The 19,491-nt window shown below is 57.9% G+C and overlaps 1 protein-coding gene across 4 annotated transcripts in view; it reads right to left on the bottom strand.

Moving 5' to 3' along the window:
- Prdm2 (PR/SET domain 2) overlaps positions 1-19,491 on the bottom strand; it is a 119,035-nt gene that overhangs the window by 4,503 nt on the left and 95,041 nt on the right. For all 4 annotated transcript variants that reach the window (XM_071617360.1, XM_071617361.1, XM_027951961.2 and 1 more), the window contains one exon: positions 1,198-1,341. In XM_071617360.1, coding sequence (XP_071473461.1) covers positions 1,221-1,341 — 121 coding nt within the window. In that variant the 3' untranslated portion in view covers positions 1,198-1,220. The remainder of the gene's footprint in view (positions 1-1,197; positions 1,342-19,491) is intronic.

Here is a 19,491-nt window from a genome sequence, read left to right as displayed (position 1 = left end):
AGCCTCCAGAGGAGTAAGGCCAAGCCCAGACATTCCACCTGCTGCAGGGAGGAGAAGGGAGGATGGGAGGACAGGCAGAAGGACAGGCTGGCTCCCCAGCCCAACACCAAAGGCCCCGGGGGCACAATGCAGCAATCTCTGCCTTGAACCACTAAGTCCTCATCAAAATGCCCCTGGCTCGTGGTCCAGTCCTGGCCGCATTGAGCAGGAGCCTCTGAGCGCCACTGTGTCCCAGGACCAGGCTCACCTCTGACTCAGAGCGGGACCCTGTGTCTGTATTTGTAACTGTGCCAGCTCTTATGATTGGGTCCCCGGGTCCTGCTTTGGGATATCGATCTCAAGGACACAACGGATGCAGTTGTGCTGTCACCAAGCCTGCTCGTGGGGCACTGGCAAAGCCCAGACACTCGGAAAAGAAAAGTCTAGCTTCCATGTTTTTATCATCAGAAAACTTAGAACAACTCTAGGCTTTTACCTTTGGAAAACTTAGAAAAGAGACGACACACAAATCTTAATTTTATATTTTATGAATTTTTTAGTATTGTTTTGATTTTCAAATACATTGTGGGAATAAGGACTCCATACATAATCTTTTTTTTTTAAATAGTTTTTCAGTTGTAAATGGACACAGTATCTTTTTATGTATTTGTTTTTATGTGGGGCTGGGGATGGAACCCAGGGCCTCACCCGTGAGGAGCAAGCGCTGTACCACTGAGCTGCAGCCCAGCCCTCACGGCCTCTGAAGGTACTGATCGAGTACTGAGTATGAATACTATGCTCAACACATCTGATGACTACTGCCATTACGATAGCGCACACTTCCTAATGCTGACTGTGCACCAGGCACTGGGCTAAACGCTCTGCACACATTTAACACTTACGATTTCTATGATCATCTGAAGAAGTAGGCTTTGATGTAGAGCCCACTTCACAGATGTGGGAACTGAGGCTCAGGCATTAAGTGACTTGAAGTCCTGCAGACAGCAAGGGACAGAGCTGGGGTCTGAACCCTGGGGGTCCAGGATCTGTGCTCTTGGCCACTAAATGCCCTTCCTGCAGGAAGGAGCTGTGTCTGGCTCCTAGGGGCTTCGTAAGTCCTCCCTTCCCCCCAACCCTGGACCCACGCCAAGTCCCGGGGCCCGTGATCTCCTTGCATGTTGTCAGAGCTGCGCCTACCTGCTGCCTCCGGTCTCCTACCTGTCAGGGAGCAGGCGAAGAGTCTACTCTTTGAAGAAGGGTCCCTGGAACTGGGCTGCGGCAGGGGCCTTGACCTTCCTACACTGCCTGGTGATGTACGGGGCCGTCGGTGGAGGGCATCGGGACGCCAGGCGGAGGCTGTAGCTGCATGGGAAGAGGAACAGCACAGATGGTCACCAGGAGCTGCTCGCACGCCTGACATCGCTAGAGGGTGGGGTGTCTTGCATGTTGGCCACTAGCTCCCCGGTCCAGCAGGATGGTCCTTCCTGGACACCTGGGGGCCAGGTACCCGGCTTCGGCCAAGGGGAGGTGGGCTTTCACGTTCAGTGTGTGCCTCACCACACTGTTTTTGATCCAGCACATTCTCTCCCTGTGGAGATCACAGAAGCCCAAGCCCCATTCATCAGGCCACAGAGGGAGGACAGTCCCCCAGCGGACATGCGGCGAGCCTCAATGAGCGCTCGCTGTGTGGAGACGATGCCTGCGCCCCTCTCTGATTCAGATGCCGCACCTGTCCTGCTGTTTGTCCCTCCTGCCAGGCTCAGCACACAGCCAGAAGGCATCCGGGGAGGTCACTGTTGCCAAAGTAAGTACCTGCATGGACAGGCGGGGCAGGCCCCCTCCATGCCACAGGCCCCCCCCCCCACTCCACTCGATATCCACCCTGGGCCTCACGTGAGCCAAACATGTCCGTTGGGTATGGGGGACTGAGGACATGACTTCCCACAGAGGTGTAGACCCAGGGACTTTGAGATGGTTTGGCCTTTTTTATATAACCTACTAAATGGGAATTGATTTTTTTCAGAAAAAACTTTTAAAACTTTATTAAAAGTGAGCCCAGACGAATCCCTCCCCTTCCTGTGCCTGGCCAACTCCTGCTCATCTTCCGGGTCACAGCTGGGACACCGTCTCCTCCAGGAAGCCTTCCTTCTTTAACCCCTGGGTATGGAGTCCCCTGTGGGATTCCACTGCCCGTGCCTCCCCGCCCAGCACCTAGGTGCCCCCTTCCTTATAAACTCCAGGGTCCCAGGGTCAGCTTAGCACCACAAATACTTGGGTAATAACGACCAACCAACCACAGGCACTGCCCCAAGCTGTGCTTCACCTTTCACACCCCAACTCTCTTCCCCCCCACCCACTCAGAGTGACTGGCACTGTCTCAGCCCGAATCCAGCCAAAGCAGCCAGGTCGGGAGGTGGGAGGCCAGGTGGGCAGCCAGGCAGCGCAAACACTTGAGGACCTCACCTGCGCCAGGTGTCAGCCCAGAGCCAGCTCTGCCTGAATACACAAGAGGTAGGAGTGGGGTCAGGCTCAAAGCTGGCCAACAGCAGGACTGAGCCAGTGTTTCTCCACCAGGGAGCACATCTGGAGGTGTCTGGAGACGTTCTGGGCTGTCACGACTGAGGGATGGAGTGTTGCTACTGGCCCACGGGAGGCCTTACAGTGCATGGATCAGCCCCACAACAGAGACTCACGCAGCCCAAAGCCCTGACACAGTGGGCCTCCCTCAGCTGTGGGAAGATGTCACTGAACTTGATATGGACCACGGTTTTTCCCATACACGCCTACTTATGATAAAGTTTGATTGTATGTATTAGATACAGCTTAACACAGTAACTACTAATAAAATACGATAATTATAACAATATACTATAATAAAAATTTTGTGAATATGATCTTTCTCTTTCTGTCTCTCATAATATCTTATGTACTTTCACCTTTTCATTAAAAGGAAGCACTTATAGCTTCATTTTGGCATATCTGAATTGCCATCATCACTACTTTTTGTCCTTTGAAGCAGTTATTAAGTAAAACAAGGTTTTCTTGAACACAAGCACGGCTATACCATGACGACTGACCTGATAACCAAGATGGCTCCTGTGACTAACAGGCGGGTAGCATATACAGCATGGATACACTGAAGAAAGGGATGATTCATGTCCTGGGCAGCATGGAGCGGAGACAACATGGGATTCTATCATACGACTCATAATTGTAGGTGATTTTAAAATTATGAATTATTTCTGGACTTTTCCATTTAATATTTTTAGACCATGGTTGACAAGGATAATTGAAACCATAGAAAATGAAACTGATGACAAAGGGGGATTACTGCCAACGCTGACAAGGCAGCACTCAAGAAATATCTATTAAAATAACTGAGGAGCCTTAGAATAAGGCACAGAAACATTCCTCCCTTCACAGCCTGGGTCCCGTCCAGGTCAGGGTGGCCCCGGCCTGAGTTCTTCCCCACACTGCGCATTCGAGGCCTATGGTCAGCTCATTCGACTCGCCTGAGCGAGAGTCTACAGAAAAAGGCCCAACGCTCACCACAAGCTACAGGGATCCTGATGACCACAAGGAGGCGTGAAGGAGGACTTCTGCCACTAGTGAGCACCTGCCAGGCCGACTGGTGCCCAGGTGCAATGTGGTCCCAGGAAACACCTGGAGGAGCCTTCTGCTGGCATCTGCCTGCAGATGTGGTAGCTGAACAGTCCAGGCACCTAGTAGGTCTCCCTCTGATGTCCTGTTCTCTGGGGAAATGCCTACCGTGGTGTGTAGCAGGACTAGCAGCAGCTACAGAGATGGACAAGGCCGAAGTCGCCAATTTCCAGCTTCTCACTGACACCACCCTTGCGTGTCCATTAAACATTCCAATACTAGATCCATCGGCCAAAAGTAACACCCCGCCCACCCCCTCCTCCAGCGACACAGGCTCTCTGCTCCCCCAACATCTCCTCCACCCTCCTGGCTCCTGCGGCCACCGTGACCACAGCCGTCCCCACTAGGAAGCGTGCCTTCTCCCCAGCCCAGGTGTCCACCTGGGTGGAGGGCTGAGGGTCCCGGCAAGGCCTGCACAGGAAGGGCCTCCCCCCACTCCTGGGCATCCCACTTGGCCTCTTGGGGCACACCCCCAGCTGGCATTCACATGGCTCTGTGGTTCCCATGCCCTTAGCCTCCTCTCTAGACTAGCAGAGAGGACATAGGAAATCTCTTTGGGTCCATCTCATGGATGAGGAAACTGAGGCTGGGACAGACGTGGACCTTCTCTGGGGAGCAAAGCCAAGGCCTCTTGGCTCCATGGGCCACAATAGTGAGGGGCCAAAAGATCACCACCTCAGTGTCTCCCATGAGGACTGGCTTCCCTCTCCCAAGCTGTGTGACCTCAGCCAGGCATGGCCCTCTCTGAGCTCCAGGTCTCCTGCATATTGGGAATACCAGTTCTGGAAAGTTCTTGTGGCCATTAAGTTTAGAGGAAGATCTCAGCACAGCACATGCTGGCCGACTCTGGGTTGTGGCAGCTGGGGGTGGTGTGACCGGGAGAGGCAGCAAGGTCCTCGGAGACATGGGGGCGAGCTCCGAGACTCCGACTCATCTACTGTGAGACCCAGGATAGGTCCCTCCAGGCCTCTTGGCCTCCGAACCTCAGGGTCCACCTCTGAGAAGCAGAGGCCATCGCAGCCAGACAGCGGACTCAGAGCAGGGCCGGGAAGAGCCCCGGGACGCAGGACGTGAGGTAGTTGCTGGGAAGAGTTCAGCATGTATGACGTGTCTTGTGAGCGTGGAGCGTGGAGCGTGGAGCGGGAGGTGAGCGGGCCCTGGCCGCCGCGGAGGCCGAACACCACACAGGGCTTCCGAGCTCAACCCAGGTGCCAGCTCAAGCCACCTGAGCTCAGGGCATCTCCCCGGGGCCGTCTAATGGGCATCCCGTCTAGAGGGACATTATGTGATCCCAGCCTGCCCCACCCCGTGGGTTCTTCTCACCCCTTCTCAGCAGTCACCAGCGCCCGACACCCTTTCCTCTCATCCCATGGCCTCCGTGGACGACAGACTCACAAACCACCCACCCGCCGTATCGAGGGCCACAGGAGAACCTTGTGCGCAACTAGCACGGCACCTCGAGGCCTCCCTGCGGCCCACCCCAAGCTGCCGACCTCAGGGTCCTCGACGGGACCTCCACCCACACGGCTCTGTCCCCACAGCCACCACCAGCGTGACCATAGCTTGAGCATCCTCCACAGGAACCGCTTCATGGGTCTCTCCATTCCCCCTCTTGCTCCTCCCTCCATGCTCCACCCAACAAGAATGGCCTTCAGAAGGACCACTGCAGACAGGGACACTGGGCCGTGTCGCTGCCGAGGCCTCGCACTGCGGTCAGAACTCAGCGTACCCTGCCTGCTGCCGCCTGCTGCCCTCCTGGCCCGGGCTGGTTCCCTGTGGACTGGGCCTGTCCCTCAGCCAAGGCCAGCTCCTCGACCCCGTCTCCTCTGGCCTGGCTTGTCCCCGACCTTGTCCTGCCTCCCATGCTCTTCCTCACCTTTCAGGTCGCAGCCTGTGTGTCCCCTTCTCGCGAGGCCTTTCCAGTCTCCCTAACGTGGCCCCCACACTGGCCCCTGCTGCTCTCCAGCACTGGCCCTATTCCTCTGTTCCTTCTGGATCCTTCTCTCACAGCAGTCCCCCTGCCTGTGGGGCTGTTTACTTCTTCCCTGCCAGTCTCCACCTCCCAAAGGGAGTACTGTGGGCAGGGATCGGGACCCGCTCACTGCTGAGGCCCTGTGTTAGCACGAGACCTAGCGCAGGGAGTGCTGGTGGCCACCTGCGGGCATGATGAGGGCCTATGAGCTGGGCCGGCACAGGCCACCCTGGGTAGAGCCAGCGCGCGGGGCTGGGGAGGCTGGATGAGTGACTCAAGAGAGAAGGGGGGTCCTAACATGGACAACAGGACACCCCTCACGGTGCCCCCGAGGGAAATGTCGCAGGACACACTCTTCCCAGGCTGAGCCTGCCAGCCAGGTAGGCAGAACCAGCCTCTCAGGCGCGAGGACCCCTGCGGTGCCCCCAGCCCTGCCCTCAGTCCATCCCCGTGGGGCAAGCACAGGGATTACAGGCTGCTCCCTGCTGGTTATGAGGACCCCAGAGTTGCCCACAAATGAGTGTTAGCCAATCCGCTCTCACTCGAAGCTCCTGAACCTTCACCACCGGGGAACAGGCAGAAGGCCTGCCCTCCGTGCCGGATGCCCCTGATTCTGCAAACTCTGGCGGCGGCTGGCTGCAGCAGCACTGTGACCAGCGCCTCAGGCTGCAGCCCAGCCCCAGCCCTCTGCTGCATACCCAGTGCCTGCGGCTCTTCGCACCAGAGTGGCTGGGTGGTCTGCACGTCCATGGCCAACTGGAAGCAGCAAAATGAATGGAAGAGGAAGAAAAGAGCCGTCAGATGGAGGTGACTGCAGAGTTTGCAGCAGTGACATCAGACGCACCCCAGAGGGGGAAGGGAGGTGACCTTCAAGAGGGGGAAACACCCCACGCAGGGCCATGTAAGTGCCCAAGCGTCTCTGTGTCCTTGACTTTGACCTTGGTGAGGGAGGGGGACATGCTTTAGAGAGGGTTCAAGTTACGGGCTCCATGTTTGTTGTCCCAAATTCACAGCTTTACTCCCAGCCTGGAGGTGGGACCTTGGGTTGGAAGGTAAGAGGGTCATGATAAGGTCATGAGGGTGGGACCCTTACAAGGGGATTAGTGCCCTTAGAAGAAGGATCTCTCCCCGTCCGTCCCTCCCTCAACACAGACACGTGCACTGAGAAAAAGCCAGGGAGGACAGCGAGGAGATGGCCATCCGCAAGTCAGGAAGAGGCCTCACCGGAACCTGGTCACGCTGGCTCTCTCCTCTCAGACTTGCCGCCTCTGCACCGTGAGAAGGTTAATTTCTGTCATTTAAGCACCCAATCCACGGTATTTTGTCACGGCAGCTGGCACTGACCAAGACAGCTGACCTGTCTGAAGCCACAGGGCTCCTCCTGGGTAAGTTCAGATGGAACACGGGCTCTGGGGTGCCCCCAGGAGACCATATGCTAAGCCTGTCGCCTCTGTGACAACGCCCTCCAGAGACGACCCTAGGCGCGGCCTCTCCATTCCCCATGGAGAATGGAGAGACCCATGACGCCGGTGCCCAGGCCCAGCTCACAGCAGCCCCGAGGCTCGGATCCCATTTACCCACCGACATGACCCCGCTGGACTCTGGAAAGCCCCTCACATTCAGATCCTGACCCGACCTATGACACCCCCCCCTTCAGCCACAGCCCCTGGAGTGAACTTGTCCCTCCTCCCTCTCCTGCTGGACCTTACCAGGGGCTGCTCCCCCTGGCTCACCTGCAAGGCCCAACCCCGGGGCCTGTCCCTTCCACACTGGCTCCTCTCCCATCCGCTCTACAGAAGTGTGACCTTCTCCCTCTCAAAGGGCAACCCTGCTATCACCACTGCAGCTCCCAGGACGCGTCCAAGTGACCCCACACACAGGGTCCCACTGCTGCTGCCCTCCCGCACCCTCACTGCTCAGGACTGCAGTCGCCCTGGGCAGAACCCTCTCCTGGTGACACTCAGCCCTGGCTTCTTCTGAGATCTGCCCGAGAAGAACAGGCCACGGGAGGTCACGACATCAGACTCTCTGGGGTGGGACGAGGCAGTATCTCTAAGCTCCCTGGTGATTCCAGGGTGCAGCCACGGCTGAGAACCACTGCTCTGGGGACACTTCCCCGGCCGCCCTCTTGAGGAAAAGTGGCCCTGGGCCAGGTTCTCCCAGCACAATCCCCACACGGGCAGTCTCAGTCTCTGTGACTGGGAGGAATCGGGGTGCCCCAGGAGACCATGTGGTCTAGGACAGAACCACTTGGTTGTTCCGGCACCAGAGAGTGAGTGGACAGCAGACGTCCAGACCCAAGGAACAGAGAACAGGCTGCACGATGTTCCGCTGAGCAGGCTTCAGACCCCAAGAAGTCCATGCACTCAGCGTACGGCGGGGCGGGTGGACCTCATGGGTTCCCGCGGACATCCATGACAGTCAGTGAGACACACGCCACTGATGACCCTGGCCCCAGCGCATCCAGACTGAGTTGAAGGAGAACAGCAACCACCAGAAAGCAGGAAGACATGTCAAAGCCTGTCACTCAACGTGGTGGAAACTTGGACAGCGGAGGTGGGGGTGGGAGGGGCGGCCCGGAGCTCAGCTCTGAGCCCTGTGTCCACCTGCAGAGCGGCCCTCCCAGCGGCACAACATAGAACCTACAGGGACTAACAGGGAGGTGCCTGGGGCCTCACAGCCTCAGCCCACCCCTGACCCACGCAGGAGGCAGGAGCAGAGCTCCCAGTCCTCATGGGGCTGCAGGGCAGGGCTCAGAAGATGACTCCCGAGACTCCAGAGCACCACGAGCATCCCCTTGCTCCTTGGGGTTATGGGATCTCTCCGTGGCCCAGAGGCATCGCCTGGAGGTAGCAACAGGCAGCCTCTGCCCCAGCCCTGGGCTCCGGGTTCCCAGGATCTGTTCCTGCCAGGGGACTCAGTGCAGGGAAGGCTTTCCCCCTGTCAAGGGCTCACCCTCGTCCCTCCAGTCTGCTCCAGCCTCTCCTCCCCAGCGAGCCACAAGTCCCCGCCCTGGAAACCCCGCCTCCCCAGGTCCCTGTTGTGCTCGTCCCCATCCACACGCTCTGTGCCTGGTGCCAGGAGGGAGGAGTCAGAGGCTGTCTTGTCCCTCATGTGTCCCCAGCTCCCAGGCCGCTGCTGTCACATGGAGAGCGGTTAAATACTTGCTGGATGTGTGCCTGTGCGTGTGCCAGGCGCTTTGTCTACAGAAGAACTGGAGGCCCGCGTGGCTCTTTCCGTGCAGCGGAGTCCTCTGACTCTGCAGAGGGAGCCGGATGACCCCTCCCTGGCCCCCAGATGACCAGTCCTCCTTCAGCCCCTCTGGTCTCTACTAAGGAGTAAGCGGAGATGATGAGATACACACAGGAACTGAAGCTGAGAACACGGGGCGGAGGGCAGGTGACGCGGGGACATCAGGAAGATTCCGAGCGCAGAGCCACCCAGAAACTCCGAGGACTCTGATGTCCCTGCTGGCCTGGGCGTCTCCCAGAGCAACCGAGACCCAGGGAAGGAAGCACCCAGCCCTCAAGTGGCTTTCCTAGGCTCAAAGGTCAGGAGGCTCTGGGGAGGCCGGTGGGGCCTCTCCTCTCTGGGGTCTCCCCAGGGGGATAACCCATCACTAGGAGAACTTAGTGACAGGAAGAGTGACTCACAGAGAAACAGGGGCCGCACATGCCGTGTCCCTGGCCTCAAAGAACAGACAGCACGGTAAACACACAGCAAGGCAGGGGAGGGAGTCCACAAGACACGCCTCCACTGGGGAGGCCGCCCCGTCCACATCTCCTCAGACCCTCTCCTTCAGCCATCTTCCCCAGCCTGGTGACAGCCGTGACGGCAGCTCAGGGAGGGAAGCAGAGGAGCTTGGGAGTGCACAGAAGGAGAGGCGTGGTCAAGAGGAGGAGGAAGGCCTCAGAAACAGCGGTGTTCCTGCCAGGACTTGGAGGTGGTAGGGGCAGTAAGTGCAAAGGCCCTGAGGTAGGTGTGCCCGTCCCGGTGATATGGGAGCATGGCTGTCCTTCTGAGCAGAGGAGTGACCCAACATGCCACTGTGCTGCACCCTGAGGGTGGAAAGGAACAGAAGTGGGGAGCCCAGTGTGGAAGCAGCGGCTGCCCCAGAAGAGGCCATGGCAGTGGCCCTCTGGCAGCTGGCCAGATGTGCTAGTTAGTGGTGTTGGCAGGATCTGCTGGTGAACCAGACGCAGGGACATGGGGAGAGTCCATCTGACTCCAGAGCAGCAGGGCCTCCACCCAGGAGGAGGGGGGCAGCTTCCTGGGGACTCCATTCAGTTTGGGAGGATTCAGCTGGACACTCAGGGGGGAGTTCAGGCAGGCACTGGGAGGAGGCTGGCGGGGACGAGAACGATGCCTGTCAGCATCCAGGCCCGAGGGCAGAGGGCAGAGGGCAGCGATGACCCGAGCACGGCTGGAGGAAGCAGGGTCAAGGTGTCAGCGCCTCCAGGACGCGGCTGGTGAAGATAGCGGGGAGACCCACCCAAGAGCCCCCAGGGCACAGCATGAGCCACCAGGCATCAGGGTCCTGGCACTCCATGGCTTCCCGGGGACAAACGCCTGAAAGTTCAAGAGAGGAGGTGGAGAGGGAATGGAGGCCGGGTGCAGAGAACTCGGCCGAGGGCAGCAGGAGGGAACAGCCGTCCTCAGAGCTGTTTGGGCCAAGAGCCGGCCACGGAAATCCTACACACTCTAAATTCTCGAGCACGTGCGTTCAGAGTCAGCTTGGGCTCCCACACTTGTGCCAGAGGCAGAGGAGAGGCAGAGGCTGGGGGAGCAGGTGGGAGGGAGGAGGCTGCAGTTCCCCGTGGGCAGGGTGGGGGCCCACCGTGGGACCTGCAGGGTCACCAGCCACTTCCAGGAATGGTATCTCCCAAAGCAGCCACGGCCTCTTGCTCCAGGGAGACCCCTTCCATCCAGATGAAGCACCCAGGCCAGGAAGCACGGGGTGGGAAACAGAGGGAGAGGAGGAGCAGGGCTGGAATGCAGGAGCCCAGTTCAGACGCAGCTCCATCGCTGACTTGCTGTGTAGCCCCTGGAAAATGCCCCACCCTCTCTGAGCCACAGTAGACTCACTTGTAAAATGAGATCTCAAGCAAAGAAACATTTAACTATGTTCGGGGGGCTATGTCAGGTGCTTGCAGGGGTTCCCCAAATCCCACCCACCAAACCCTGTTTTACAGGGGAGGGTCTGAGGCTCCGAGGAGAAGAAACTGGACCTCAAAGTTGTCTCAGCTGATCAGGGCAGCGTTAAGATCTGCATCAGGACCTTTTGCTCCAACGCCCTGTCCCTGACACAGCCCTCCTGGCGACAGGATAGAGAGCACTTCAGCACCCCAGGGTGGCAGAGGTGGACACACACACTTAACACACACTTAAGAGGCTTAAGTTTGCTTTGGGCTGGGAGCAGAGCAGCTCAGAGGAGCCCTGGAACTGAGGTTCTCAAACTCGGGTGTTCCCAGGAAGCCCTGGGGGTTTGAAATTCTGCCGCGGTGCCGGCCCCCATCCCTAGAGACGCCGCTTTCCTTAGCTGGGGGTTCAGCCGGGCACGGGACTGACGGTCGACTTTGCGAGCCACTGGTGTGGCCTGTGGGCCAGCAGCATCCCGGTTCCTGGGAGCCGGCTGGTTCTGCAGATGCACAGAACCTGGCTTTGATGAGGTCCTGGAGGGCGGGCTGGGGACAGCCACCCAGGAGCAGGAGCAGGAGCAGCGGTGCGTGGAAAGGGGCACTGACAGTGAGGTGGGAGGCTAGTGTCCGTGACCTCTGTGGAGAAAGTCCCTCGCATGGCACGAGGTCCTAGGGGGACAGGGCAAAGGCCAAAATACTGGCCTAGAGAGTTGCGGGGGTTCCTTGAGTTGGACGATCGAGGTGTCGGTTCCCAGTGCCACTCCTGGGGTGCAGGACCCGGGGAAGCAGGCACAGCTCACTAGTGGTGCTCAGGTGGCCGCTTCGCTTCTCCCCGCTCTGCCCTGCTTATGGCTGAGGGGACAGCAGAACAGAGGGGCTAAGGGACTTGTCTGGGGTCACTGAGAGCTGAGGAGAAGGGAAGGGCTCCTCCCAGACCTCACCCAGGGCCAGCTGCCTGGCGGCCACTCATTCTCCTTCCTCTCCACAGCCCCGAGGGAGGCCTGGCCCAGTGGGCTTTTGACAGGCCTCTGCACACCTAAAGACCAGCATGCCCTGCCCATGGGGCTTTCAGGCCAAGTCTCGAGGTCTCAAAGGCCACAAGTTCCCCAAACCAGTTTGGCCAGAACTCTAAGTACCAACATGTGACAAGCTGGTAACACCTGACCCAGTTAGCAGGAAGGCAGGCCTGGCCGGCAGCCGCCTTGACCTCACCCACAGGCAGCCGCCAGCGAGGAGATCCCCAGACTGTCTCCCTTCCTGACAGGAAAGGAAGGCGCTGGCCACGCACTTCCAAATGAGGACACTGAGCGCGAGTGTGCAAGTCACTCGTGGCCACACACATGCAGCTCTTGAGAAAGTGGGGACAGGACTGGCTCCCTCCTTATTTGGGGAGGGAGTGTAAGGTGAAGCCCCAACAGACGCGGACAGGAACCCGGGAGGCGCTTCCCAGCGAGGGCACAGACACTCTGGAACACCCCGGTGGACAGCCAGCCCGGGAAGCCGGGGAACCCACCCATTTCTCTCCCATGGAGCGGCCCCACCCCAGCACCGGGGTGCTCAGGGAATGCTCCCCAAGCCCGAAACAGCAAGCCTGGAACCAGGTTTGTCATTCAAACCCCGAGTGTGCCCGTCTACAAGGCTCAAGAACCAAATTCTCCTAGGACCTGGCTTCCCGAAGGTTTTGCTCACTACCGAGGTCCTGGCCAGACCTGGGGTGAGCTCCCCTGTTGTGCAATGTGGTGCAGCGACTCTGCAGCCTCGGGCCTCTTCAACAGACCCTCCCTGCGATGATCAGCACAGGGCTTCCAGTCCAGGGATGTCAGCCTTGCAGGAAGCACGTCCCCACCCCTGCCCTGCCCAGGTAGGTAGGGGCGCGGCGCCCTGAGCTTCCCAGCACCCCAGCATGGCTGCAGCAGGCCCCAGCTGCCGTCTCCTGCCCTCGCTTTCCCTCCAGTTGACCCACAATAGCCTGCTTTCTTCAAAAAACAAAAACAACTCCCAAGAATGGGAAGGAAGCAGAGAAGGAAACATGGCCAAACCCAAGTATGAGCAGGGGCCCGATGCTGGCCAAGGTGGACTCCCTGGCTGGGACAGCAGGAGGTGTTCTCCTGCGACACCCTGGAAGGAAAGCTCTTCAAAAGGTAGGAGTCCACAGGGACCCTCGGACTTCATCATTGCTACCACTGATCTAGGTCAAAGCAGTTAGAAGACGAGGTCAGAGAAGAGCCCCACCCTCATGAGGCGCCTCCCAAGCCCTGTGTTGCACCAGGACTCCCAGAACTTGGTGTTCTGCTGGGTGCAGACGGAGGGCACGGAGCAGCCCGGGGATGCTGTTGAGGCGACCGCTGTCATCTCCATGGAGAAGGTACAGGAGCGCAGGGGGCTCCCTTGCTGCCCGGGGGGCTCACCCCAGCTTGCCTGGGAAGGCTGGCACGGCCGGCTGGCAGGGCGTCCCAGACACGGCTCACTACGTGCCTGAATAGGTACAAGCAGGCAGCCCGATGCTGCCCAAAGGCAAGGGCACCCTAGCATGGGATGGGAGGCAGGGCCACTCAAGCACCTTCCCCATCCCTTGCCACCACCCCAAAAGCCCTGGGTCCCGCTGACAGTTTGGAAGGTGGCCCACTGGAGAGTCCAGCCTGATGCACAAGCGATGAGACGGTGGCGCTGTCTGGCGCGGTCCAGGCGGCTCAGCCCTCACCAGATTCTGCACCCTGTTCAGGTGGGGAGCCAGCCACTCGTTCCCTGGGCAAGAGGAGCTACCCTCATGGAGCCCAGGGGCTCAAGGCCAAGCAGGGCAGGTGGAATGAGGCCCTCCTAATGATCCATGCTACCAGCATTTGCCAAACAGCCTTCAGTGGGCCTGGCCCGGACGCTGTCATGATCACGAGTCACAGCAGTTATCACCAAGTTTACTCTGTGCCAAGCGTTGGACATAAGCAGCAGACTGAATCCTCACAAGAACTTTGTGAGATGGGTACTCTGCATTTCACAGATGAAGAACCAAGGCACAGAGGAGTTAGGCAACTTGCCCAAGAACACACAAGAGTCAGGACTGAAGCCCAAGTCACTTGGCGGTACAGCATGGGCCTGTGAAGTCACACAGGTGGGTCTCTTTGGGATTCCTGGGCTTTTCACGCGCCGCCAGGCAGTTCAAATCCCCAAGAGGAGGAGACAGCTTGTCATGTGCCCAGACACATTTCCCCCACTGATCTGATAACCTATCGGGTTCCGTGGGTGTGGTGGGAGCAGCCTGATGTCTTCTGGGGACCCAAAGAAGCCTGCTCTGCTCAGAGGCCTATGCTGCGCTATAGGGGGTGCCCTTTAAGCATCACAAATATATTTTACCTTTTTGAATGGAAATTCTCTAAAATCAGTCATAGAAGATAGCATGTTCTAAACTCAGCTTGGTTCTCTCTTAAAGAATCTGACTTCCAACTCTGCACATGTGCTGGGCTACCATGGGGGGACGTCCTTGGGGCCACCAAAGTGCACAGGCCTGCTAATCCACGGTGAGTCAGAACCAGATGTTCCAAGTTACCTTCAAGCCGCACCTCCTGGCCGTCCCTTGGCAGCCGCAGGGGATGGGCTCCAGGACTCCCGTGACACCACAATCTGCGGAGGCTCAAGCCCTGATATAAAAGGGCACTGTATTTGCATAAATCATGTTTAGAGAATGACAAGGGAGAAGTCTCTCCATGGTCAGGGCAGATGCGATTGTTTCCCAAATATTGTTGACCCACCGATGGTTGGAGCTGCAGATGCCCAAGGAGATGCCCAAGGAGCGTGCACACTGACCTGGGCTGGCCTGGGAGTTCAGCAGGGAGCGACCTGGCCTCGGCCTTTGTGAAGGAATGGGGAACCTTGCTGCGTAATATATAACTAAAAACTGAACCCTGCTGAGAAGGAGGAGAGCCTAGCAGCACTCAGCATGGGGGGCCTGGCCACAGAAAGGAGGCACACGCCCACGAGCCCTCAAACTTGGGTTCACGGAAGACGGAGTCGCTTTGGGACCTGCTTCCCGTGGTGATGCTGCCTTCTGCTTTACTTCATGCAGGGGGTGGGGAGGGGTCATAGATGACTTCACCCCAAGAAGAGAGATTTCTGCCCCTAATGACCGGTGCTGGGACAGAGGGGGACATTCTGTTGCTTCCCAACCCCATCCCCAACTCTTTCCTGATCTCACTGGGGCTCAGGCTGTAGGTGTCACGCAGGGACCTGGGGGCGTTGGCACACCGAGAGAGACGGGGTCAAGAACTCAAGTCTCCTTAGGCCTTTCAGGAACTTCAAGTGACAGTTCCGGCATCACAGGATGTTTGGCCTTTTGCAAGTAGCAGATCCAAGGGCTTCTGGGCAGCTGAGGACAGGTCATGGACTTTAGATGGGGCCAGTCTTGGCCTCCTGCAGGAATGGTTTTTCTGAGAAGCCCCTCCCCAAGAGGAATGGCAGGTGAGCCGAGGGTGGCTGTGGGCAGCTGCTTCCCTGGACAAGACAGGGACACATGCACCTGCTGTGCAGGCCAGTTCATGACTCAGAAATGGGGTGCAGAGCCTCTGCTCCAGACCAGGAGAGCATGCCTCCTCATGCAGAGCCTCCTGGCGGGACCCCATCCCTGCCACCTCCACCAGACGGCACTCAGTCCTTGGCCCCGGCTTTACCCCTGCCTGCAGGGGAGGCCCTCTGACGCACCTGGCTTGACTCGGCTCCTAGGGAGGCCGAGAAGACCAGGTGTAGGAGGTTTAGCGTCTGACAGGCCCAGCTCCCCCGCCAGCAGTCGAGCTAGTCGCCCACCCTCCCAGTGCCAAGGCATGAGGCCAGCCACACCCGGAGGGGAAGCACTGCACCCAGCCGGCATGGTGCCTGCGACAACACGGGCAGACCCTCTTCCTCTGTGTGCTGCCCAGAGGGGGGCCACTCAAAACAAGAATCCCAGTGGGGACACCCCAACCCTCCCCTAGAAGCAGGGGTATGGCATCCTTTCTGACTCACATTCCCACCCACGTGGCCCCCAGCGCCTCCGGCAGCCCTCCCACCTGGGCCAGGGTCCCGCTCCCCTCTCCAGGGGCTCCTCCCCTCCTGCTTCCCACTGCACAGGGCCGGACAGTGTGGAAGACCCACGGCTCCCTGGGCGCCTCCTCCACCTGAGCCCAGCTCCTCCCCAGGGCCGCAGCCCCGGGGCCCCCTCCACCCACCACAGGGCAGGGATGTTCCAGCAGTTCCCTCCTTCCTCCAGGGTCCCCGTCACCCCCGTCACTCCTCAGGGCCTGCAGGGCGCGCAGTGGGCCAGGCCCAAGTCTCCCCTGCCCTCTGGATCCCAGTGCAGGCAGGTGTCTGCCAAGGTCAGCAGCGACCTCCACCACGCTTCAAAGCCCCCGGGCCCTTCTCCCTCCTCCCTGCACCGGGAAGCACTCCGGCCTTGGGGGCCTCTGCGTGGCTCCCTCATCTGGGGGAGGAGGCGCACCTGCTCCCCTCGCTCACTCCCTGGGATCCCAATCCCTGGCCTTGGCACCACGTGTAGCAGGGGCTCCCCCGACTGCCACACAGCCTGGTCCTTTCCTCTGGTCCCTGAATCTGCATCTTCCCCTGCCCCCGCCTTGATGTGACAGCAGGGCGAGCTTAACTGGCCGAGGGCCCGCATGTCCCCACAGAACTGCTGCTTCTAGTCCCCAGCTCCTCCCCAGGCCCCTCCACTCCCCTGGCCGTACCCCACCAATAGCCCTCCCCAGCCTTCAGCCAACTTCTCTGAGAGAAGTCCAGAACCCGGCTGTGACAGCAGGGGCAGCCACTCCGTCCTGACTGGCCTGTTTCTACTCCACCCTTCTGGGTCTGTTCTCAACAGACCAGCAGAGAGAGCCTTTTAAAAGGCACATCACATGGTATTGTTCCTCCTCTAAAGCTCTCTGATGACTTCCACTGAGTAGAAGCCCAGTCTTCAGAGTGGCTGCAACAACCAACTCTGGCCCCAGCTAACCCCCGACCCTCAGCCTGGCCCCACCACCCCTTGAGCATGCACAAGGTTCTACCTCAGGACCTTTGCACGCGCTATTCTGGTGCCAGTGCTCTCTGGGGGGGGGGGGGGGGGGCAACAGGCCTGGCCCTCATCTCCAAGTCTTTGCTTAAACGCTCCTGTTTGGGCCAGGCTTCCTGACCCGGATGTTTAAACTGGGGACCACCCCCTTCTCTGCAGAACTGTATTCCCCATCCTACTTCTCCCTGCAGTGTTCCCCAGCTGACACTCTGTATATGCTGGTTTGTTGTCTGTCACTAGAATGTCACAAGTAAGAATCTCCCTTTGTTCTCTGCTAGGTCCTTCAGTGCCTAGAACAGCGCTGGGGTCAGACAGCACAGGCCGCAGCTCCACGCCAGAGAGGAGAGAGAGAATGAATGCCAACATCCACTCTGCCTTTCCTGACTAGATCAGGTCCATGGGGCACCATCTAGCATTTCTAGTTCTCAAAATGAAACACTTATAAAAAGCAATACGACTGAACACCTTCCCACGCCTCATTTCCACCCTGCTCCCCATACATCTAACCGCTGCTATTCCCCAACGAATTGGGCTACAACTTTTTTTTTTTAATTTTTATTTTTTAATACTGGGGACTGAACCCAGGGGTGTCCTACTAGAGCCACATCCCCAGCCACACCTTCTTTTTGAGACAGGGTTTCATTAAATTTTAGAAGTTGGCCTTAAATGTGGGTGCCTCTTGCTTCAGCCTCCTGAGATACAGGCCTGTGCCTCTGCGCAGGTGCTGTTTTATAAACAAGTTTAGTTTGAATGATGTCTATTAAATCATACAAGTGCAACAATAAATACAAGTGGCATAAACAGGTCTGGAAACAAACAGAGTGGCCTCTGGCATGCACTGAACTAGGCTGCTGGGAAATGAAGCGCAAGGGCTCTCCCCGTGAGCAGTGGCCAGGACGTCAGAGGCAAGAGTGCACATTACAGCTGGTATTCTAACAAAATTTCAGTACAATTCTGGGGCCACTCCACACTCTCAGGCCCTGTGCTTTTGCAAAAGTGTCCTCAAGCCAGTACTGCCCAGGCAGGGGACTCCTGGAGAGGGCTGAGGCCTGCTTCCTTCAGCAGAGTGCCCAGGCCAATGCCCTTGGATTTCGTCAGCTGAATCACCTTAGCAGGCAGCTCTGACTCACAGGCGACGGGGAAGTCACCAGGCTGGGCAGCCAGTTATGGGAACAGCCTCGCTCACAGCCAGGACTGCGGCACAGCACAGCCAACCAGGGCTGAGGTCCAACAAGAAGGGGATTCCTTATAATCTTGAGCAAAACTGCAAAGAGCCATGTGAGGGAAGGTGCCCATCACCATGCACTGGGTGTCTCTGCAGAGAGGGAGCTCTTGGTGTCAGGGACAAAGGTGCCAGGAAAAGGGTCACCCCATTTTTAGGTCCCCAAACTAAATTTAACAATCTGAAGAAATATTGAAGTCCGGGAGGTTCAGCGTGGGTCAGACAGGCCAAGTCCGAGGACTGGGGTGTGGGGCAGTGAGACAGTGTGGACACGGGCGGGGTGGGGGGTCTCCCCAACGCCTGAGGCAACAAGCCGGGCAGCACAGCCTCCTGGGGGCTCTAGGGTTTGCTGATGGTCGGCACCCCGCCTCTCAACCTAGAGGACGGACCATGCCTCAGGCACTGACCCTTTAAGGCTGTAATTAACTTTCACCAAGGAACTGATCCTTTTCTTTCGACTTGGTTTCAATCGATCATTTTTCCCAACAATGCTCTATTTAGCCAGGGGAGGCAATGAACTGCCCCAAGATTCACAGTTCAAACTCAGAAGCCACAAGTCAGGGTCACACCGGCAGCTTGACTCTAGGACCTTGGTTTCCTTGACCCCATCATTCCACGGTGCTGCCACAGCTGGTGGAGTGGGGAGTGGGCACAGGCAGGTGCTGGGCTGTGCCAAGCTGGTCCACGACAAGTCCACGCACCATGATTCCACCTCTGCTCGGGCACTCAGAAGTATCCCACTCTCAAGACGCCCCAGACCGTGTGTCGTGGGTCACAAGGAATAGGACAAGCATAGTGAAGTACCTGTGAGAGGTGAGAAGTGCTGGAATCCACCAGGGACTATAAGTAAGCAAAGGGAAAGAACCCAAAATTACAGGCCAAAGAGTAAAAATTAAAGTGATGAGCAGCGTGATCCACCTTACTCATTTTTCTCCCAAGACGGAATGGAGAACTCTTGAGGTCTGGCTAAGACTCCTCAGAGACGCTGATATAGTGAATATTTCAAAGTCCCACCCCAGAGATTATGACTTAGTAGGTCTGACACTTTCACCAAACCACCCAGGTGACTCTGCTGTAGGTGGTCCACGGAGCCAGCATCAGCAAGACCACAGACTGAGCTCCTTTACCCAGCCGGGGCACAGGCAGGAGCCTCAGCTTCTCAAGTTCAAATTAACAGGACCCTTCACACTGGGTGAGCAAGATGCTCCCCCCACGAATCACGTGTCCCACACGACTCAGAACATCGCCTTAATGCAAGGCCTGATGTTACCTGGCACTAGCAGGCTCCATCTGAAACTTCAAAAATATTTTAAAAGGTAGAAACATATCATCAATCGCAGCGATGAAATAACTTGGCACAGCACATACTTCACACCATGTGCTGCGCCAGTTTACTGATACGGACAGAAGCGCTGGTCCCACCTGAGGGCAAGTTTACCAGATTCAATTTCACCAAACTCACTTGTAAAATTCAAAGTAGCCTAAAATACGT

Source organism: Marmota flaviventris, chromosome 10, assembly GCF_047511675.1.
Source record: "Marmota flaviventris isolate mMarFla1 chromosome 10, mMarFla1.hap1, whole genome shotgun sequence".
In the NCBI taxonomy this organism is placed as follows: domain Eukaryota; kingdom Metazoa; phylum Chordata; class Mammalia; order Rodentia; family Sciuridae; genus Marmota; species Marmota flaviventris.
This window is presented reverse-complemented; position numbering and strand designations above follow the sequence as displayed.